Source organism: Podarcis tiliguerta (genome assembly GCF_965153285.1).
Source record: "Podarcis tiliguerta genome assembly, chromosome: 4".
NCBI classification, from domain to species: Eukaryota; Metazoa; Chordata; class Lepidosauria; order Squamata; family Lacertidae; genus Podarcis; species Podarcis tiliguerta.
Genome location: NC_139537.1, coordinates 12,854,688 through 12,878,128, shown reverse-complemented (window position 1 = coordinate 12,878,128; position 23,441 = coordinate 12,854,688). Strand labels below are relative to the sequence as shown.

Genomic DNA, 23,441 nt, shown 5'->3' with positions numbered 1-23,441 from the left:
ACCTATGTCCCCACTGTGGAAGGAAGTGTGGATCCAGAACTGGCCTCCACAGTCACCTACAGACTCATTGTTAAAACCGTGTTTATGGAAGACAATCTTACTCGGCTACAAGTGATCGCCAAAGAAGACAGAAGACAGGTGGGGAGGTGGAAAAGCAAGAACTGATGACCTGGACGCAGTGGCGTAGCGTGGGTTGTCAGCACCCGGGGCAAGGCAAGTAATTTGCCCTCCCCCCCGCTGCACTGTCCCTCCCCCAGATAGTCCCTCGCTCTCTCTCCGCACCGCACCACACGCCTGGCACCCTCCCCTCCACAGTGGGAGGCGACCCGGCGGCTCGGATCGGATTCGCACAGCCAGCACTGCAGTGAGAGAGAGTGAGTGAGCCAGGTAGGGGCAGAGAGCTGCGAGTGCGAGCGCCCCCCCCCCCAGATGTTGCGCCCGGTGCGGCCGGCCCCCCCCTGCACCCCCCACGCTACGCCACTGCCTGGACCCATATGGCCAACATGTCCTAGTTGTTTTCCCCAAAGCCTTTCTCTCTAAAGCCTGGGGCCCTAGAGAGATGCAACCAATCAGAGCAAGCCACTGGGCTAGATTGACAAGTGGTCGGAGTCCATCCTAGGCAGCTTCTTATCTTCACAGGACCAGAGAGAGAGAAACCTCCCTGCTGCCTTCAGAATCAAGATCTTACCTTTGCAGAGGCAGCTTGGGCTTCAAGTTCTTCTCATACTCTTCGGTCAAACAGATCCCTGAGACTTTGGCTGGAGAAATGAGCTGGCGAGACAGAAGGCGCTTGGGCGAGAGATTTTCTACAGGAAGGAGAGAAGCAGAAGGTTGCGTAAGAATTCCACAGACTGAACTGAAGCAGCTCGTGAAAAATTAGCTGTGAAAAGTGCAAATTTGGGGGGGGGCGGAGATTAAGGGACTGCACCAGTCTATCGCAATCATGTGAAAACCCTACTCAACCATGGATGAAAAATGCAACACGCATGCACACACATGCGACAAGCAAATGTGTGTAGTTTTATTTTCCCCGCAAATGTCCCATTTAAAAACCAACCAAGTCCTGTAAGCTCTTCAGTTTATCTTGCTTACTGGTAAATAAAATTTGAAGGAGAGGAAAAAACCTAAGGGGGAAATATTTTTTCTATCAACAAGGGAGGAGATTCAGTTGCAGAACAACATTTGTTGGAGCACCTGACAACAAGGGGAGGCGGTGGGACATAGACATATCTTTGCCATTCTGTAGTGACTACTGCTGTAAATTATTTTTGCAAGCTGCCTCAAAAACGTTGGTTAGTAGACGGGGTGTAAATATTCCTGAACAAATAAATAAATAGAGGGGAATGGTGTCGTCTCCCCACAGCCCTGAAAGATGTCAAAATTTCCAGAGCTTTTCCATCTCTGCTTGAGGTCATGTCTGAGATATGCTACGCAGCCTGTTTCCAGGACAATTTTGGACACGTCCTGGTGTGGTGCAGGAAGACAGCCGCTGTAAAGACGTATCAGTCTTTATATCAGGAAATATTTCCTTACATCAGGAAATAAATGAAAATAAAATGGCTCTTGCCCCACCTTTTTTGCTGTTTTCTTTCTCTGCCTGCTCCTTTTCCTTCCTGGTCTTCTCACCTTCTTCAGGGATGGTTCCCATCTCAACCCTACGGTGGCTGTGAGGGTGCAGAGGGTGAAAATCAATCAAAACAAAGGGCTTTGTGTGCCCTCTTCCACACACCCAAAAGGGGAAGTTGAATTGTGGGGAATTTATCATGGACTTGCAGAGCTGGAAGAGACCCAAGAGACCTTCTAGTCCAAACCCCTGCAAAGAAGGAACAGCAACGAAAGACTCCCCATCAGGTGATCTGCTTAGAGGCCTCCAAGAAAGGAGAGTCCACCACCTCTGGGTGAGATTTAAAGTGGTGGCACCCACCAGAGGGCCCTTTACCAAGGGTCACCTCAAACCTGGAAGCATCCCTGATACAAAGAGATGGGCTAAGGCAGATGGGGACAGAGTTAAAAGGATCTCAAGCAACAGGTCTGGAGCCCTCACCTGAGACTCTGGAGAGCTGCTGGCAGCCAGAGTAGACAATATTGAGCTAGATGGTCCAATAGTTTAGCAATGTATGTGGAACTAAGTAAGAGGGTTAAGGTAGCGGACAGGGAGAGAAACTTAGTAACATAGAAGGAATACGCAGATTGGAATAATGGAACTGTAGAGTGGAAAGGGACCCAGCGGTCATCTAGTCCAACCCTCTTCAATGTAGGAATCTTAAGACCCCCGTCCAATTTGAAACCATACCAGTCAAATCTACTCTAATTGAAAAGTAAAATGATACAGCCCAAGACAGTCGGAGGGGCTTGTAATCATTATCCACCCAACAGTTAAGTAAAGGGTAAAGGGACCCCTGACCATTAGGTCCAGTCGTGGCCGACTCTGGGGTTGCGGCGCTCATCTCGCTTTATTGGCCGAGGGAGCCGGCGTACAGCTTCCGGGTCATGTGGCCAGCATGACTAAGCCGCTTCTGGCGAACCAGAGCAGCACACGGAAACGCCGTTTACCTTCCCACCGGAGCGGTACCTATTTATCTACTTGCACTTTGACGGGCTTTCGAACTGCTAGTTGGCAGGAGCAGGGACCGAGCAACGGGAGCTCACCCCATCACGGGGATTCGAACCGCTGACCTTCTGATCGGCAAGTCCTAGGCTCTGTGGTTTAACCCACAGCGCCACCCGTGTCCCTTCACCCAACAGTTATTCAACTGCAATTCTCAGAAAACTGGTATTCAGAGGAATAACATTTCTGATGGCAGGGGCAAAACACAGCCATTGTGGCTTGCAGACACTCTTCCCCAGAAGCCGGACCATCTAGTAGTCTGGCAGCAACTGTGTTTTGAACTACTTGCAATTTCCATCCCATCTATGTGCAGTGAAATCTACGTGAAATCTACGTGCAGATCAGGTGAGCCTACCCACCTTGGAAACAAAACCACGTTACCGGTGCATGAATGTGGAAGAGCAGTTTCTTTGGCTGACAACACTGAGTCCCCTGTGCCTGGCCTCTATAATGAAAAAAGGGGTGGTGGTTCATATATATTTTTTTATACACTGCTTGACTGTAAAAGAAAAACAAGTTAACTCAAAGAGAATAAAACAATACGGTTGTCGGTAAAAGAGCAGAAAGCAACTATTTAAAACCTTTTTGAAAATTAAATCGGCAAAACTAAAAACAGGTTTGAACGCACATCAACATTCGGCTCATCTGGGTAACCTTGTCTAAACAAAAATGGTTTTAGCGGGTGCTGGAAAATAGGCAGGGAGTTCTGAAGTCTAGGTGCTGCTACACCAAAAGATCGATTTCGTACAAATGTGGAACAGGTATTGTGTGGTACCTGTAGCAGAGCCAGTTCCGCAGATCAAAGCACTCAGGTGAGCACATTTGGGGCAAGATGATCTTGCAAGTAAACTGGTCCCAAGTTGTTAAGGGCTTTGTATACTAATAACAACACCTTGAATTTGGCTTGGTGGCAAACTGGCAACCAGTGTCGACCTCTGAGCACAGGTGTCCTATGCTGGCAAGGCCTCGTTCCCACTAGCAATTATGCTGCAGCATCCTGCCCTGTCTGTAGCTTCTGGATCAAGTGGAAGGGAAGCCCCACGTAGAGCACATTGCAGTCATCCACTCTTGAAGGAACCATGAGCAGCACATCTTTAAACTATGGAACCTGATCTCACAGAAGGTGGTGAAGGCCACCAAATTGGACAGCTTTCGAGGAGGATTAGACAAATTCATGGCGGGAGGGTTATCTATGGCTCCTAGCCCTGATAGCTGTTCTTCCACAGTTGAGGCAGCACAGCTGCTGGAAACCACAAGTGGAAAGAGGGCTCTGGTGCTTGAATCCTGCTTGCAGATTACCCAGGGTTGGCCACTGTGAGAACAGGATGCTGGACTAGATGGGCCATTGGCCTGAGCCAGCAGGCTCTCTTTATGTTCTTAGGAGAAGCAGGTGGCGCTGTGGTCTAAATCACTGAGCCTCTTGGGCTTGCCGATCAGAAGGTCAGTGGTTCGAATCCCTGCAATGGAGTAAGCCCCCATTACTCTGTCCCTGCTCCTGCCCACCTAGCAGTTTGAAAGCACACCAGTGCAAGTAAATAAATAGGTACCGTTCCGGCAGGAAGGTGAACAGTGTTTCCATGCGTTCTGGCTTCCATCACGGTGTCCCATTGCGCCAGAAGTGGTTTAAGTCATGATGGCCACATGACCCAGAAAGCTGTCTGTGGACAAACACCGGCTCCCTCAGCCTGAAAGCAAGATGAACGCCGCAACCTCATAGTCGCCTTTGACTGGACTTAATTGTCCAGGGGTCCTTTGCCTTTATACATACATCCAACTAATGTACTTAGTGTTGCATCAACAATACAAATCATAGAAGAATCATAGAAACAGAGTTGGAAGAGACCCTCTGGATCATCTAGTCTAGCTGTCCCATATGGGGATTGAACCTGCAACCTTGGCGTTATCAGCAGGTAAAGGACCCCTGGAGGGTTAAGTCCAGTCAAAAGCAACTATGGTGTTGCAGTGCTCATCTCACTTTCGGGCTGAGGGAGCCGGTGTTTGTTCACAGACAGCTTTCCGGGTCATGTGGATGGCATGACTAAAGCGCTTCTGGCGCAACGGAACACCGTGACGGAAACCAGAGCACACAGAAACACTGTTTACCTTCCTGCCACAGTTGTACCTATTTATCTACTTGTACTGGTGTGCTTTTGAACTTCTAGGTTGGCAGGAGCTGGGGCAGAGCAATGGTAGCTCACTCCATTGCGGGGTTTCGAACCACCAACCTTCCGATCGGCAAGCCCAAGGGGCTCAGTGGTTTAGACCACAGTGCCACTCGTGTCCTCCTTGTGTTATCAGCACCACACTCTAAACAATGAAACTGCCTCAAATGCAATAATTATTTATTATTACGACAGATGAAATATCAGACCGGAATGATATCCAGGCCCAGAAGGAAACGATGAGCAACGTACGTTTGTAAGCGCCTTCAGGAGATTCCCACTCCCATCCATGGCACGAAGGAAGTCTTTGTAAAACTTCATTTTCACCCTGTTGTCCCGGATCACCAGCACACCGATCCCTTTGAAGGTGAACTCGACCGTCTGCTTGGTGGCGATGGAGCGCGAGAAAGACAGGAGCGTCTCTCGGACACATCCTTCCACGGTCTCCCTGTTGAAAGGGCCCTCCAGGGATAACACTATGAAATTTAGCGGAACAATTGGGATATCACCTAGGGGAGGGCAGCAGGAAAAGAATCGGTGAAGAGAGAAATCATCTGAACAGGAAGCAAGACTATGTCCATCCCAAGGGGCATTTGCCAGTGGTGGGCGGGGCAAGAGGCAAAAGTAGGCGGAGCAAGAAATGTAAATTTTACCTTTGTACAAGAGGCTAGTTTTTTTTATATACCTCTCTTTCCTCTGTTCAGACAAGTGAGAAGCACTGTACACTCAAAGTGTGAAACAAGGGCCAGTGAGGAGAGTGTGGGGCCTGGGGATAGCTCTGAGGGCCAAAGAGAAAGGCCTGAAGGGCCACATTTGAATCCCTAACTCTGCAATGCATCTTATGAGTAAAATGTTAGAACACTAATAGCCTGTTCATACATTTCTCCCAGTAGAAAACTTTTTTTCTCCCTCATCTTGGACCGTTGGTGGAGAAGAGAGACGTGGCCCCCAGGCCTCTCCACCTGGCCCTTTTGATTCATAGGCCATGCCCCCTTCACGGGCCACACCTCTCACTGGCCTTGCCCCGCCCCTTCCTGAAGTACTTTTCCTTTTCTGGAATGTGTCCCTGAACCGCAATGGTGGTACATCTTCCTTACCTGAAACATGAAGCCCAATATTTTTGCAGCCTACTGTACAAAGGTTATACCTCTTCCCATCTCCACTTTTGCCCCTGGCGCCAATCACCACTGGCATACACTGACCCTTCGCTCTACTCTCCCCTCCCCATAACAAAAATCTAATTGTAAAACTGTTCTGGGTACTGTGCTCACCTGTGTTGGTGATGGCACTAGTGCTAGCCAATAGGTGCTCACCACAACCAGCTGTTCCCTGGCTCAAGCCATGAACTATGGAATAAAACTGTCCTGTGTTCCTAGGGCAAAAACTAGTTTCTGCTTCCCATTCTTTCCATAACTCTGCTGCCATCCTCAGCGCTGCTGCATTAATATCATGTGTTACGTTGGTTGCATAGCTTGGTTGCACACCACAAAATGTACACTGCACACACGGGCATGGAGGAAAGCACACACCACAACCCCATTTCTTACCGGGAGTGTGTATTTTGTTAAACTTCAGCCCATGGATCTGCGCAAGTTTCTCAGACAGAAGGAACACAGGCCGCTGTATGAGGATGTATTTGTTATTACCGACTTCAAGCTTCTGTCTCAAGAAGGAGAACGTCCCCAACCCTGGTATTAAAACACCCTGGAAAAAGAAGGCACAGCTGGACTACTGTAACGGTTTAGAACATGAGCTATGAAGTCACCAGTTCAAATCTTAGGTCGGATCAAACATTAGGCAAGCCATACCCCACATCCACGAAACGTGGGTGGCGCTGTGGGTTAAACCACAGAACCTAGGACTTGCCGATCAGAAGGTCGGTGGTTTGAATCCCCGCAACAGGGTGAGCTCCCGTTGCTCGGTCCCACCTCCTGCCAACCTAGCAGTTCAAAAGCAAGTCAAAGTTCAAGTAGATAAATAGGTACCACTCCGGCGGGAAAGTAAACGGTGTTTCCGTGGCTGCTCTGGTTCGCCAGAAGCTGCTTAGACATGCTGGCCACATGACCCGGAAGCTGTACGCCGGCTCCCTCGGCCAATAAAGCGAGATAAGCGCCGCAACCCCAGAGTCGGTCACAACTGGGCTTAATGGTCAGGGGTCCCTTTACCTTTACCCCACACCCACAAATTTGGAAAAAGACCATAGCTGATTGGGAGAACTGCTTAGCATTCAGAAGGTTCTTGGTTCTATCCTTGACATTTCTAGGTAGGGCTGGCAAATTTTGAGAGTTGTTGCGAGTCAGTGTAGATAGCGCTGAGAACTAGATGGGCTCACCTTATAGGATTGTTGGAAGGGTTCTGGGCATGAAAGCCCAGTTTGCACCATCAAATCACAATATGCATGGGCTTTGTACACCTGAATGCAACCCTTCTGCTCCTCCCTTTGCATGAATATTAACCATAACTTCCCATCAGGTGAAAACCAGGAAACTATGGTTAGCGGCTTCCAAACAAGCCAGGATATGAAGCCATGGTTTCGAGTGCATTTCTGAACCCAACAAGATTGGAAGCCATTTCTTCAGTTCTGGCACCTCTCAGGTGGCCGCCATTGCCATTCTGAGACAACAAGAATTATTGTAATTCCCCAAACCTATTTTTCCAGAAAATAGCACTGCCTCCAAGAGGGATTCACCTTCTGTGAGCATGTTCACACCAAACATCAGCAAAAAAGGAGAATTTATCTGCACGGATTCTGGCTGCTTTGACCAGAATGCACAAATGCCAAATCTTTCAAAACAGGCATTTAAGCAAAGGAGCAAACAATTCCCACCTTATTCATGGAAAGTTGCTTTTCAACAAACTCCGAAACAGTACCCCAAATACCGAGAATATCTGAAATGCAAAGAAATACAGAGTTATCCTTTTTAGATTTTTTTTTAATTCAAAATTATAACAAGACATATTATCCAAAAAGATATCATCCTTGTTTCCCCCCCCCCTATTTTTCCTCCCTCCCCCCCCCTCCCACACAAAACCCACCCACCCCCCGACTTCCCTCAGTTCCAGTCTTTGGTTTCTCTAAGGATGCTGTTTTCTGCATGTTACAAAATTGTATAGATCCTCAAACTATTTAACTGATTATTATCAATAAAAAGTTTGTGAATGTTTATTCAAAACCTGCCAAGGAGTCCAGTTCGTTTTGTTGCGTCTACAGATACTTTGTAAAGGGTTCCCATTCATCCTTAAAGTCACAGTTATCCTTGTCCCGTAGCTTATATGTCAGTTTTGCCAGTTCTGCATAGTCCATCAATTTTTCTTGCCATGATTCTTTAGTTGGGGTTACTTCAGTCTTCCATCCTTGTGCTACCAGAACTCTCACGGCCGTTGTCGCATACAGAGTTATCCTGTGTTGTGTTAATACCCTTGTCCCAGAAAGCGAAAGCGAAGGACGGAATGAACCACAGGCTGCGGGGCATTTGGATCTGGAATAGCCAACGTGTTGCCCTCAAGGGATGTTTGGGATATAACTCCCATCACTCCTTACTATAGTGGCTCCTCGCTTTTCCAGACAGTAAGAAGCCAATTCCACTTCCCTTTCGCAACTAATATTAGACTGATATGTCAGCAACAGAAGGGAACACTGAGCTACCGCAACAACTCTCTTGCCTTGAATGGAGCCGGCAATTTTGCAGAGGAATACTTTAAATGTGGTGCTGCAAAAGGCCCTTACCGAGATTTCTCAAACCATGTTATAGGCAACTGAATTCAGGGCACTGCATCAACGTCGAGGGCCGACTCCCTATATGTCATGCCAACAAAGGTCCATATAGTAAAAGCTATGTTTTCCCCAATAGTGATGTATGGAAGTGAGAGCTGGACCATAAAGGAGGCTGATCGCCGAAGAATTGATGCTTTTGAATTATGGTGCTGGAGGAGACTCTTGAGAGTCCCATGGACTGCAAGAAAATCAAACCTATCCATTCTTAAGGAAATCAGCCTCGAGTGCTCACTGGAAGGACAGATCGTGAAGCTGAGGCTCCAATACTTTGGCCACCTCATGAGAAGAGAAGACTCCCTGGAAAAGACCCTGATGTTGGGAAAGATGGAGGGCACAAGGAGAAGGGGACGACAGAGGACAAGATGGTTGGATAGTGTTCTCGAAGCTACCAGCATGAGTCTGACCAAACTGCGAGAGGCAGTGGAAGACAGGAGTGCCTGGCGTGCTCTGGTCCATGGGGTCACGAAGAGTCGGACACGACTAAACGACTAAACAACAACAACAGCAAAAATGTATAGGGGAACAGCACCAAGCTGTCGGATGACACCTGGAAACCAATGTGGGCCAAGTGATGGGGCCAGACCTACACATAAACATGCCTGCTTAATACATACACAAGCTGCATACACACCATTCATTTAAAGTGCATTAATTCCCTCAAGGAATCCTGGGAATTGTAGTTTGTTCAGGTTTGTTTAGCATGCAAAAGGTCTCAGGTTCAATCCCCAGCTTCTCCACCTAGCGCTGGGAGAGTTCCCTTCCTTGAAACCCTATTGAGCTGCTGCCAGTCAGTGCATGCAATACTAAGCTAGATGGGTCAGTGGTCAAACTCAGTATAAAGCAGCTTCCTATCTTCCTAGCTGATCTCAAGTATTATGGGGAAATGGAGGTTGTGAAGGGGGGTGGAGGCAGGTAAGATAAGGACATAGCCTTAAATGGAGTCAAACAATTGATCCATCTAGCTTAGTGCTCTTTACAGGGTAGACTCTGGCTGGCAGCCGTTCTGCAGGGTTTCAGGTAGGAGACATTTCCAGCCCCCAGAGACTGAATCTGGAGATTAAATCTGGTGGACCTGTAAAGGGGTAAAAGCGTATTGGGAAATAATCCATCATGAATTGAAAAAAATGTTTAAAGGTACTTTCTCCCAAAAAAACAGTCCTTTTTGTTGGGGATAATTCAGATGGAAATTCCCAGGTGTCAAAAAAGGTTATTTATGTATGCTGCTACTGTGGACCGCGTTTTGTTAGCCCCAAAATGGAAAAAAGCGAGGTCCCAACTAAAGAATAATGGCAACTTAAACTGATAGAATATGTGCAGCTAAACATATCGAAAAAGAGAACAAGAAGAACATGCATTTGGAGAAGATTGGAAAATGTCTATTGAGTATATGGGGGAGAATTGTGTACACTTGAAAATGCTGGCAGCATTGAGATAAATTCAATAGTGTAAATAAGTTTTGATGGATGCAATGATGGAATACTGAATGGTTCAGCTTATATTAAATTTGTAGGGATTCATGGCATGCAAAATGAACCTTGGAAATAGAAGATGTTTTAAGGATGTTTAAATGAGTATTCAAAATTGTAAAACAGAAAATGTGTGTGTGTAAACTAAAAGTTAACGAAAAGTTAAACAGATTAAAATTTCCTCAACTTTCTAAGCACCTGGGTAGGCAAGAATGTTTTTAGCAGGTGCTGAAAAGAGTACATAGAACGTGCCTTGCTTAATCTCAATAGGCAGGGAACGTGCCTTGCTTAATCTCAATAGACTTCCTGGAATCTCATTTTCCAGATGTTGCAATAGGATACCTTTTGTGTAGATTTAAGAACAAGAAATATTAGATATTCACATAGACTAAAATTGGTTTGCAATGTAATTTCATGTCTATTATATTAGCCTTTTTGGCTTGCTCGATGCCACTGGTTTCTTCTTTCCAGTCATATGTATGTATATGTATATGTATTGTTGTTTAGTCATTTAGTCGTGTCTGACTCTTCGTGACCCCATGGACCAGAGCACGCCAGGCACTTCTGTCCTCCACTGCCTCCCACAGTTTGATCAAACTCATGCTGGTAGCTTCGAGAACACTGTCCAACCATCTCGTCCTCTGTCGTCCCCTTCTCCTTGTGCCCTCCATCTTTCCCAACATCAGGGTCTTTTCCAGGGAGTCTTCTCTTCTCCTGAGGTGGCCAAAGTATTGGAGCTTCAGCTTCAGGATCTGTCCTTCCAGTGAGCACTCAGGGCTGATTTCCTTCAGAATGGAGAGGTTTGATCTTCTTGCAGTCCATGGGACTCTCAAGAGTCTCCTCCAGCACCATAATTCCAAAGCGTCCATTCTTCGGCGATCGGCCTTCTTTATGGTCCAGCTCTCACTTCCATACATCACTACTGGGAAAACCATAGCTTTAACTATACAGTACGGACTTTTGTTGCCAAGGTGATATCTCTGCTGTATATGTATATAATCTGGGATTCTCTTGCATGCAACAACAGATGCTTTCCCAGGTACAGTCATTCATAAAAGCAATTTGCACTGCACCATATTAGCCTTGTGGTTCATTCAGGAGGCTGAACTGTAAAAACCCAGAGCTTACCTTCTGTCGTGAGCTTGGGAAGTGTAAGGAAGACGTTCCTCCCGCCCTCCAAGATCGTGGCATGGATGGTGTCCAGCATTTTCGAATCCTCTTTCCCACTTTTCTGCCTTTACCAAGAGAGAGAGGAAAAAAAGACCAAGCAGAAATCAGGTAGACTGGGCTGGTTTGGGGAGGTTTTCCTTGGGTGTGGGGGCGGCGGCCGTCACATAGCTCCTTCTCACTCCCTTTTATGCGCTCCAGCCTTCAAAGCGCTGCCCATTTCCCCTCCTCTCCCCTTTTCCTCCTCCGCATCAGTGCAGAAGAAAACCGATTTCTTGAGAGGCGACGGCAGAAAAGGGGAAATTCGCCTGGGCGCACAGCGGCGCCTCCAGAATGCAGGGTGGAGGGGGCGGGGCCATGAATGGGAGGGGGCGGGGCCGTCGCTAGGACGCGGGTTCCCGGTTGCTAAGGGAGACGTCACAATAAAGGCTCTCCGCCCCGGGTGGTGCCTAGCAAATTAGGCACCAGGTCCTTGCAGGCTGTGATGGTGCAACAAAATCGCTGGTTGTTTTAGTACGGTACCATCTATTTTATTTTATTTTACTTTATCATAAAATTCATACACAGTTACTTGATGGTTGGAAAAAAGGGAAAAACGCTCAGAGTGGTTTACAGAAAGAGAAAAATTAAATGGAGAAAGATTCGCGACTTTTAAAATATGCAAAAGTTAAACTCATTAAAATTTCCTCAACTTTCTAAGCACCTGGGTAGGCAAGAATGTTTTTAGCAGGTGCTAAAAAGAGTACAGGGAAGGTGCCTTGCTTGATTTCAATAGGCAGGGAGTTCCACAGACTCCTTGGAATCTCATTTTCCAGATGTTGCAATAGGATAATTTTTGTGTAGATTTAAGAACAAGAAATATTAGATATTCACATAGAATAAAATGGGTTTGCAACGTAATTTCATGTCTATTATATTAGCCTTTTTGTCTTGCTCGATGCCACTGATTTCTTCTTTCCAGTCATATCCATGTATTTAAATTTTAAGTACATTTTTAATAGATTGGATCAGTTAAGGTTTACTATTTATATGAAAATAATACTCAAAGCAGCTTACAAATATTTTGATTTTACAGACGAAATGCATGTTTAAAAAGAAAATAATCCATTGTTGCCCAGATGATTCCAGAGTAACAGACGTGTCAGTTCTTACTGAATTAGCCTCTGCTGGTACAAAGTATGGGTGCTTTTGAGTAACACTGAATTGCATCTATGGAAAAAAAATTGTTATTAAAAGCTGTGTATTCCTCAAATACACAGGGACGCGGGTGGCGCTGTGGGTAAAAGCCTCAGTGCCTAGGGCTTGCTGATCGAAAGGTTGGCGGTTCGAATCCCTGCGGCGGGGTGCGCTCCCGCTGTTCGGTCCCAGCGCCTGCCAACCTAGCAGTTCGAAAGCACTCTTAAGTGCAAGTAGATAAATAGGGACCACTTACTAGCGGGAAGGTAAACTGCGTTTCCATGTGCGGCTCTGGCTTGCCAGAGCAGCGATGTCACGCTGGCCACGTGACCCGGAAGTGTCTCCGGACAGCGCTGGCCCCCAGCCTTTTGAGTGAGATGGGCGCACAACCCTAGAGTCTGTCAAGACTGGCCCGTACGGGCAGGGGTACCTTTACCTTTACCTTTATTCCTCAAATGTTCATAATACTACATCAGTATAAATAGGGCCTCTTTAAAAATAAAACACGCTTGCCTATCTTTATTCACCCACGTATGTTTCCTCTATGAAGTGGGAGTGTCTGAAGTGGTAACAAAACAAGATTTGTTTCTTTTTAAAAAACACTTTATGGAAAATATTTGTTTTTCCTAATAGTGTACATACTGAAGAAGGTAAAGAGAAAAAGACAAAATGAATCAGACCACTGCATAGCTGTAGAAAAGCAAGAGAAACAAATTACACCCAGTTTGAAATCCTACATCAGAAATCACATTCTAATGTTATAAATAATATAAACCTGCCTTACTGCTGGTTATTTAATAACGAAATATAGAAAAGGCATTGACAGCAATTTCTTCAGAAAATGAAGTATTGGACCCTGGTTTAAAATAGATGCTGGTAATAAAGTAGTAATAAAATAAATTCAATTTACTCAGTCCCTTTTGGCGAAACCATCATGAGAACAAAGTCATCTTCTTAAAGCAACAACACCCTAAGACTGAAAGAAAGCATGGATTTGAGAGATGCCTTAAATATTTAACACAAGCACATATGTAAAGCCTGGAGGCTTTATGTACTCCCAAGTAACACTCGGCATCTGAAAAAACATTTTAGGCAGACTTATCCACAGTAAAAAATATATATAGATGGAAATGTGTGCAAAACAAGCTAGGGAGGATGGCTGAGAAGTCCGACTGGAACAGAAACAATGCAAGAATGCAAGGTCCATGAATAAGAGAAATTATTGGGTTAGTTGTTCTCAACACACACACACACCCCCGCATGGGCCACTTGAAAACTGGTGAGACAGATCACTTAAGCGACGATTCTGCCTGCTGCAGCAATCATACTGTGCTGTGCTAGGTGCTGCATGGTTTTTAACTGTATTTTTATTGCTCCATTTATTTCTTATATAATGTATTTTAAATACAGTGGTGCCTCGGGTTAAGTACTTAATTCGTTCCGGGGGTTCGTACTTAACCTGAAACTGTACTTAACCTGAAGCACCACTTTAGCTAATGGGGCCTCCTGCTGCTGCCACAGCACGATTTCTGTTCTCATCCTGAAGCAAAGTTCTTAACCTGAAGCACTATTTCTAGTTTAGCGGAGTTTGTAACCTGAAGCGTATGTAACCCGAGGTACCACTGTACACCCTGTGGAAGATATACAAGAAACGAAAGAAGAAGTAGCACATTGGATTAAAAACCAAGATGGATCTTTAATGTGTCATCTGTCTTCTTCAACCACAAATCCGCAGACACTCCCTGGACTACTGGAATGAGGCTCATGGATCAGAGTTTGGCAACCCACTGGCTGACAGGTTCAGCAGGATCTGCAATGGCAACACCTTGCAACAGCTGTTTTGGCAACCCTTCTTAAACAGGAAATTGTACCACTGACAGATCCTCTTCTCGCCAGACAACCTTGCCAAGATAGGTCGCCAGTAGCTATGTGACCAGTTTCTCAGACAACTATGTATGGATGAACTCTGGGCATAGGGAAGTTATTAGTTGTGAACCCCAGCAGGTAAATACATACAGACCAAGATATTAAAGGTAAAGGTACCCCTGCCCGTACGGGCCAGTCTTGTCAGACTCTAGGGTTGTGCACCCATCTCACTCAAAGAGGCCGAGAGCCAGTGCTGTCCGAAGACACTTCCGGGTCACGTGGCCAGCGTGACATCGCTGCCCTGGCGAGCCAGAGCTGCACACGGAAACGCCGTTTACCTTCCCGCTAGTAAGCGATCCCTATTTATCCACTTGCACCCGAGACTTTCGAACTGCTAGGTTGGCAGGTGCTGGGACCGAACAACGGGAGCGCACCCCGCTGCGGGGATTCGAACCGCTGACCTCTTGATCGGCAAGCCCTAGGCACTGAGGCTTTAACCCACAGTGCCACCCGCGTCCCACCAAGATATTACATAGAAAGAAATGAAGTACAGAGTTCAGACACAATACACCAGGAGCTAATCATATCTACTGGATAGCTCAGTTGGCTAGAGAATAGTGCTGATAACAATGCAAGGTTGCAGATTTGATCCCCGTATTGGAACACTGTATATTTGGGTTGGATTAGATTATCCTCAGGGGCCCTTCCAACCCTATGCTTGTATGTATTTTTGAACTGTTCTATCTGTACTAAGACAGAATTACACTGGAAACCATTAACAGCGTATTTTCAAAGAGGCACAGGCTTCAGACCAAATTTTATTTGCAATTTGATACGCACAACAGTGCCAGAACCTAAAGCGTTAAAGAACCACCAAACAAGGACCTATTTGCTCGTTAACATGATGGAAAGAGTTTCCATACAATTCATAATGAGAAGCTCCTGTTGTGGTTCCACATTTTTAACTCTAAAAAAAGAAAAACGGCAATGACTGTTTTTTAGAGCTTTAATTTGTAACAAATGCCCCATAAATATTACAAAAGCTGCCCTCCCCCAATTCTGCTCAGACTTTTAATCGACCAATCCAGATTTATTTCGTAGGCTCCATCTTTTGCATCTTTTAAGTTGTGACCAGTTGCTATAGCGCGCATTAGCGAGAACTTGGCTCCAGATTATGTTTTCCAAAACAAAGGATTCTGAGTTAATCTTCTTTGGAAATTCTCGTACCTACAAGAAGAAAAAGATAAGCACAAATAAAGTCACATAAAAGCCGTCTTCTAGCTACTTTGCTGAGCTTTATGCTATCCTTCTCCTTTGCATGTACTGTAAAGGGAAGATCACCAGGATTTTCACTCCAACACCACTGGATCTTGAACAGTTATGCTAGGTGCAATGCAATTCCTTCAGGAATCCTAATTTGTATTTATCACAAATAATTTTTAAAACATTGTGTCCGCTTTTTGTTAAATTCCTGGTCTTGATTGCAGGTAACCAGGCTGAAGGACTATTCATAAGCCTATCTAAATACATGAAATAGTTATACACAGTATAAATTCAACTACTGCTATACTAAAAAGGTAACTCTTACAGTTAGGGATAATGTTACTACTGCACCATTAATTCAGTCCTACCAAGACCTGTGTTGGTGAAGGCACAGTCCTCCCCCGGCAATCTCCTTACCATTTCAAAACTACATTTGCGGGAATAAAAGCTTCCGATGGGTTGGGTGTCATTTGGGCCTGGGTGACAGCGAAGGATGAAGCGAAGTTATAAAAATTGTCTAGCATCTTTTGAGTGAACTGAAATACACAACAACAAAAGCACTTTTTTTAAAAAAAGGGATGTACATAATCATTTCAGTCAATCCTAGCTAGGTGCTCTATTTTGGCATTTAAACAATTGTTTACCAATACGATCCAAATGAAAACATATTACTATATTATGAGGAGTGCATCTCGTTACTGTACCAGAGTGATCTGCTCATTTGACTCATGCTGCCTCAGCAAAGGCTTCAGGACAATAGGAGACCTGCTTCTGAACATGTCAGCAGGGAAACAAATGCAACCAGTTGCAAAAGCCAGGGAGGGGAGAGAGCGCTTTGTGTTAATAACTTGTTCCTCCCTAAGAGAAGTTTTATGGAATATTTTATCACTGCAAGTTGTTTTTAGGTTTGCAAGCCGCTTCGAGAAACACGAGTTGGGATGTTTCCTACAATATTTAATATTTTGTCACCTGCTGGAAACGTTTGTTTCGCCAAGCATTATAATGGAATTAATTTGATTGAGTGTTGGCCACTGCTTCTGTGTTTTATTATGTTCATTTAATTGTATACACAGTCACAATATTTTTCATGAGTTGGCAGTTTATTAACGCTTGTATAAATAAAGAAATTGAAAGAGGAGTATTAGCTGGGAAGACAGATAAAGATGAATAGGTAACTCTCTGTTCCAAGGGTTTCTAGGGAGTTGTCTGTCAGTACACAGAGTTGCCAAACACAGTACTATAATGTTTTTGCAAACTGCCACCAGTTCACAAAGTGGTAAGAGAAAGGGTAAGTTTAAGTGTTCATTTTAATCATCATATTACAAATTATAGATTTTCTTCAGGGGTGGGGATCTCTATATGGTCTAATTAGCCCATCTAAGGATGGCCTAGGGACACAGGTGGCGCTGTGGTCTAAACCACAGAGCCTAGGGCTTGCCGATCAGAAGGTCAGCGGTTCGAATCCCCGCAATGGAATGAGCTCCCATTGCTCAGTCCCTGCTCCTGCCAACATAGCAGTTCGAAGGCACGTCAAAGTGCAAGTAGATAAATAGGTACCGCTCCGGCAGGGAGGTAAACGCCGTTTCCGTGCGCTGCTCTGGTTCGCCAGAGGCGGCTTAGTCACACTGGCCACATAACCCGGAAGCTGTACGCCGGCTCCCTCGGCCAGTAAAGCAAGATGAGCGTTGCAACCCCAGAGTCGTCCGGGACTGGACCTAACGATCAGGGGTCCCTTTACCTTTAATCTAAGGGTTTTTATTGTAAGGGACAAGCTAAGCCAGAAATGTTTCTACTCTACTTGATATCTTTTCCTAAAATTACTCTGATTACACATTGCAGGCTCATGCCCCACTTAATATAACACTCTGCTGAATTATTAACATGCCTTTAAAAAGCTATTGACTATATAATCCTTTACTCAGAAGTAAATCTCACTGTGTTTAATGGGCTTAATCCCAAATCTTTTTTTTTTATAATAATATATCAGTGACCTAGAAAATTATCTTAGATGGAAAGCTGTTTTGGGGGCAGGATCCCAGTTTTGAGCAATTCCTTGCAGTAGCTCTTCATGCCCCATATCTCAGGAGAGAGGTACCTTCTGACATTCCCAAAAGGGTTTTCAGGGACAGCTGCAAGAGAAAGGAAACTTTCCTTTTAATGACGTCCCTTCCCTTATTATAGGATCTAGGCCAATAACCGCAGAAGAATTAGACAGATGGCCTTCTAAAAAATGTGCTTCTAAATTCTTTTAGAGAACCCTTTGCACACGGAGTCGACTGCCAAAGAACCTCCTGCATTCCACAGAGCATTATGGGAAATTTTATGGGTGTAGAGTCAGTTCATGTTGGGATCACATGGAAGAGCAAACATGCTTGTTTTCTCCTGCTCTGGAGGGTAGGACTCAAACCAATGTCTTCCAAGTTACAAGAAGGGAGATTCCGACTAAACATCAGGAAAACCTTTCTGACAGGGAAGAGCTGTTCAGCAGTGGAACAGACTCCCATGAGAGGCGGTGGACTCTCCTTCCTTGGAGGTTTTTAAGCAGAGGCTAGATGGCCATCTGCCATGGATGCTTTAGCTGAGATTCCTTGCATTGCAGGGGGTTGGACTAGATGACCCTTGGTTCCCTTCCAACTCTAAGACTCTATGATTCACTATTATTGTGGAAATGGAGGCTCTGCTCCAACATTCTGTTAAAGCTACACATCTGCAAGCAAAGATCGGTACTGAGGATCAAGCTGTCTTTCAGGGAACATTACTGCTCTTTTCACTGAGGAACTCAGAAAACAGTTTGAAAGCTGCTGCTCTGACGAGTAAGGCAATTTTCGTTAATGTCTCACTTGTCTTCATGGCATTAAGTCCCATGCTCTAAGACCCATTAATGAAGAGGCTATTCCGGCAGTAACTGCTGAAATCAAAATCGCTTGCTATTCATTACCTCTGTGAATGAATTGACTGATGACACAGCGGCACTTGCTACAGGAGTTTGCTGAGCCAAGAGTTCCAGCAGCTCCACAGAAATCCCAATCTGGGCTACAGATGGCGTTTGGGGGATATTCATAGCTCCAAACGGATGATGGCTACCTTTCCCTAAAAGAGACAACATCACAAGTTGTGTAATGCATCTGTCCTGACCTCAGTAGAAGCACAGTTCTGAAAACAGCCCAGATTTACATAAGACTTCTTAAACAAAGCATCTACCTCCGTCAACAAGAAACTGAGAACACAGCCCGACAACAGAAAAGCAGTGGCGTTTTAATGCTTCAAAATCATAGTCTACTGACATCAACGGCTAACTTAAGTCAATTCACTTCAATTGGTCTACTCGGAGCATGCTGTATCCAGCTAAGACATGCTCAGAGTACAAGAAGTGAAATGAATTAAGTTAGCCACTGATGTCAACACTGTAGTTCTACTTTTGAGTATCTTAGCTGCATAAAAAGGTTGCTTCAAGAAAGGACTCCTCTCTAGGAATAGAGGGCACAAACCAGTTACCCCAAAGAAGACAACTAGGAGGACAGCTTGAAGCACAGAGGGTGATTCTGGGTTCTCTCTTCCTGCATCTTTCAGACCCAGAATACATTATTTTAGTGCCAGCTCTGGCAGAGTCACACAGAACAACTTTTGAGTAGGGTGAGGCAGCTTGGGTTAAGGAACTCCCCACACCCTACAGGCAAACGCTTACCTAGAAATAAAAACCAGTCATGAGCAAAGGCTGAAAGGTCAACAATACTGCCTCTACTCACTTCCACAGAATGTGAGATACAAACAAAGGGATTTTTATCTCTCTCTCTCTTCCCCTCCTGTCAGTTCTCCCCTTGAGGGCCTCAGCCAATGGCTCCCATGTATGAGCCAAGGCACAAACAAGGAACTTAAGAGTCCATTTTGCTAATCACAACAGCTGGGCAGAGAAGAAGGGGGTTCAAAAGCCCTTTGCCTGTGCCTCAGAGAAAAGAGGTGGGACTAACAGCTATGCTGTGGACCACAAGGGAAAGTGAAGGTTAAATTGTTGCTTCTGGCTACCAATTCTGGCTACCAATTCTGGCTATCTCTACAGCAAACCCCTTCCCAGGCTTTAATGGTTGCGTTCAATGTTCTTACCAGATTTCAGACTGGAAATTTTGAAGATGGCACTTGGTTTTTCATTTGTGACAAAGCCCAGGAGCTGCCACACTGCCACCCCATTTTCATCGGGGTAGCAGAAGTAAACAGATCCACCCATTCCCTCTGGGAAGGGAACGGTCCCCAGCATGAAGACCACCACGTGGTTGATGCTGTCATAGTCGGGCAAGTCAAACACAAACTTGTCTTCTGCCACCTGCTGTGCAACTGTTTGCACCTACAAAAGAAGAGCAGGGAATGAAGTATGGATTTGAGCCTGTAGCGGAATTAAAACTCCCTCCAGGAAAAAAGAAGAATGCATTGAAATGGAGACTGTGCAGAAAAAAAAAATGAAGCAGTGTGCCAAACAACCCTTCTCCTATCTGTTCTCTGCAGATGAGGACCTCCTGCACATACCATCATAGCAGGAGGTCCATTATGCACAAGTTAGGAATTTCACCTTTCCAGTTATGACACCTACCCTTTGGAATTCCCTGTTAAACATTAGGCAAGGCGCTGTCCCTGCTGGCTGTTTGTAACCTACTGAAGAGCTTTCTTATTCAGCAAGCTTTTAAAGCACAGATCTTTTCCAACCTGCGTCTGTACTGTAATTGTTTTTTAGATGTTTCAATTGTTTTATTGCTTGCATTTTTGTTGCCTAGCTTCCATTGAGAGTTGCCATTGTTTTTTTATTTCTTTATTAAAAATACGATTTTAAATGGGGGGAAATATGCTGCCTGGTTAATTGGAAGCACATTTTTCATTGACCAAAATATTTTTACTCAGTTAATGCAATCCATTAAACACGGCAGGCCTAGTTTTGTACAACTAGTTTTAATCTGTTTTAGTCTACTGCAGTTTTAACCTGCAAATTTTAAATCACGGTCTTACTTTTTTTTAAAAAAAAAAAGTGCTTTCTTTGTTTTATCTCATTTGTTGACCACTGTTGAGGTTTTCCCCCTACAATCAAGCGGTATATAGTTTATACCACTATATATACTGCGTGAATGTAGGGGGGAAAATTCAAGAGGTATACAAACATACAAATACTCCATAAAATTTATATGTGCTGTGGGAAAGGGGATTATTGCTTTGCTGTTGTTCTTACTTTTACTATGCATTTTGTGGTTTTTATATTGTATTTGTGTGTGTGTGTGAACTGCCGTAAGATCTGTGGACGAAGGGCGGTATACAAGTTTAATTTTAAAAAGTAATATACTGCTTGATTGTATTTTTTTAATTTTTATTTATACTTTTCAAGTTTATACATTTTACTGATTTTACAATCATTTTGACATTTCAAAAATTGACTTCCCTCCCCCTCTTTTTGCGGTTCCTTAAATTTACTTTTAATATATTCTGCATATTCCAAAGTAACTTAATTTGCTCATATATTCATCTCCTTTAAATATATGCTCTTATAAAGCTGCAGGTTTTTACGATAATCCTGCCAATGTTTTTATCTGTTTACAATCTATCTGTAAATATTCCGTAAACCATTTCCATTATTTTGTAAAAAGTTTGCGATCTTAATTTCTTATTCTTCTGGTAAGTTTTGCAATTTCTGCGTATTCCATGAGCTTTTGTATCTGTTCTTCCTTTGCTGGGACTTCCTTCTTCTCATATATCATAACATATATGGAAAAGAAGCCTTAAAGCAGTACATTTAAATACATATATCGCCAGATATTTCCTCACCCACTTCCACGAGAAACGCCTGGCGCATCCCCCCTGGGCCTTACGAGTTACCAAGGGAACCAGGCGCCCGCATCCCTCACCATAGAAACCCCAAGTGCCCTCCCGTTCCCATAGCAACCCCTTTCCCCCCTCGTTTCCATAGAGACCCGGCAGCAAGGGGCCCCGCCCACTCCGGCCTGCGCTGCCGGCCGCGGGCGCCACTCACCAGCCTCCCCGCGACCAAGCAGCCAAACATGGCGGTGGCGGAGGCGGCTCCGCTCGGCAAGGCCGCTTCCTCGAAAGCCACGACCGGCCCAGGCGACCACCCCGGTGGCCCCTCCGTGCCACCCCGCCCGCCGAAGCTCATCCGGGGCAAACGGAAGGAAATGATTCGCATAGGGATAGGCGGGCATTCTTGCCTGTGTGTGCGGGATTTCAGGCATCCCGGTGGAGGACTACGTATCCCAGCGCGCCGCGCGCGAACGTTCCGTGAAGCGGAGGACGCTGGGAAATGTAGTCTTGCAAGGAATGAGGCGGCTAAGGCAGCTCAGGGAGAGGATGGGCCTTAGTTCTTAACAGGAACTTCCAGCCTAAAATCGAATTATCTTCCAGCTCCAACAACTTCCCCGTGCCAAAACTTTTAATGTATTTTTAATCTTTGGTTGGAAGCCACCCAGAGTGGCTGGGGAAACCCAGCCAGATGGGGGGGGGTATAAATAACTTATTATTATTATTATTATTATTATTATTGACAACATAGGGGCTTTTCAGGACAGAGGTGCCACTGGCTAGTTTTTTCCCATGCCTAATGGAAAAGCTCCGCAGCCAATTTCTGCTGCTGTATGCATGCAGGTTTTAAGGTTCAGCAGAATAATTTTTCAAGCACAGCACAAATTACCAACTGCATCTGTTCGGAGGAAGACCAAAATACTGTACAAAATTAATCCCTAAAACTATACAGAATTTTCCCACGCTTCTTTGGCATTCAATACTTCCGCAGGGCTAGGAACAGAATGTCAATGTCCTCAACCTCAATAAAATAATTCCTTCCAATAGCACCTTAGAGACCAACTAAGTTAGTGATTGGTATGAGCTTTCGTGTGCATGCACACTTCAGATACTCAGACTTTAATGTTGCTGAAGCAGCTCACAGAGTTGGTGTGAGCCCTGCCATGCACACAGACTTTGAGCTTCTTGGTGGAATGTAAATGTAATAAATAAAATACATTTTTAAAAACCACTGTAGGCTGCATCACTACAAAATTTGGGCAGGGAGGGCTCAAGTGGCGAGTATTTTTACACACGCACAAATATCCCCGCAGATAGAAAACTAGATGGCAAGGAGGAAAGGTTCTACTGGAGGAAACGATTCAATGCTTCTCCACACGGAACATGCAGATCCTGACCTGCACCTGAGAAAAAGAGTCCAGGGAAGAATACCTCCTCAGTAAGAAACAGACCTTTGTAAAAATACAAATGTTTGTTTTGGAAGTTCTAGGTATACCATTCTGTGACTGCTTATTTTTGTGTTGTGAGCAAGTGAACTGAAGATTTGGGGGGAGGGGGGAGAGAGTAAGTTAACACGTATTTAATTTTGTTTTTATTTCATTTTACCAAATTTAATACTTTTACATCTTGTCCCAACAGCTTCCATATATTACACATATTTGACACACACTTTATTCACATCTTGTTTTTATAAGGTTAAACACGCTTTTAAAGTCTCTGAAATTCATTTGCTCCCGTTCTGTTAAAGATGAGGCAGCTGGAGAATAAAGGCCTTTTTAGTGGTAGCACCAGGGTGGTGGAGGCTTATCTTGCCTCTTCATCACGAGTTTTCAAGCACTAAATGAAGCATTTTATTTCGGCAGGTGTTTGGGATCTAGTGAACTTCGTTTTTAGTTTGTCTGCCTGCCTGTGCCTTGTGTTGCTTTAGTTAACAATTCTAAGTATTAAAAACATTTTTGTAAAGCCGCGATGTGGAGCCAAGTGGGTTCAGAAGCAATGGAAATATCCTAAATAAGTACCAGGGTATTCTACACCAAGACAGTGGCTCCTTTTACCAACAAGTTAATTAACTACGTTCTCTTATTTCACTTACTCTGCAATTCTCATTCTAAGTACAGTATGCCCATATCCAATGCTTTTTTCCTGTACTCTCATTTTCCTACCCATATTGA

The 23,441-nt window shown here is 44.7% G+C and overlaps 2 protein-coding genes and 1 long non-coding RNA gene across 4 annotated transcripts in view; 1 reads left to right on the top strand and 2 right to left on the bottom strand.

Moving 5' to 3' along the window:
• Positions 1-11,513, bottom strand: part of CCDC81 (coiled-coil domain containing 81) — a 35,294-nt gene extending 23,781 nt beyond the window's left edge. Inside the window, exons 1-7 of the mRNA XM_083436475.1 lie at positions 11,140-11,513; positions 7,598-7,659; positions 6,318-6,474; positions 5,023-5,279; positions 2,968-3,053; positions 1,573-1,664; positions 689-806 (exon numbers count right to left, since the gene is read on the bottom strand). Of these exons, the coding sequence (XP_083292601.1) occupies positions 689-806; positions 1,573-1,664; positions 2,968-3,053; positions 5,023-5,279; positions 6,318-6,474; positions 7,598-7,659; positions 11,140-11,218 (851 nt within the window). The 5' untranslated portion in view covers positions 11,219-11,513. The remainder of the gene's footprint in view (positions 1-688; positions 807-1,572; positions 1,665-2,967; positions 3,054-5,022; positions 5,280-6,317; positions 6,475-7,597; positions 7,660-11,139) is intronic.
• A 1,292-nt stretch (positions 11,514-12,805) lies between these two features.
• LOC310676955 lies at positions 12,806-15,492 on the top strand. The gene is made up of 2 exons (XR_014510819.1): positions 12,806-14,393; positions 14,761-15,492. It is a non-coding gene; the product is annotated as an uncharacterized lncRNA (long non-coding RNA).
• Positions 15,213-21,649, bottom strand: HIKESHI (heat shock protein nuclear import factor hikeshi). 2 transcript variants are annotated; one of them, XM_083439159.1, is made up of 5 exons: positions 21,488-21,649; positions 19,585-19,822; positions 18,422-18,573; positions 15,901-16,019; positions 15,213-15,447 (listed from the first exon to the last, which is right to left on the bottom strand). In XM_083439159.1, the coding sequence occupies exons 1-5, from the start codon at positions 21,626-21,628 to the stop codon at positions 15,393-15,395; spliced, it is 705 nt and encodes a 234-aa protein (XP_083295285.1). In that variant the 5' UTR covers positions 21,629-21,649; the 3' UTR covers positions 15,213-15,392. The 2 variants fall into 2 exon arrangements, with proteins under 2 accessions (XP_083295285.1, XP_083295286.1); XM_083439160.1 differs by lacking the exon at positions 21,488-21,649 and adding an exon at positions 21,283-21,326.
• Between the last annotated feature and the right edge of the window lie 1,792 nt (positions 21,650-23,441).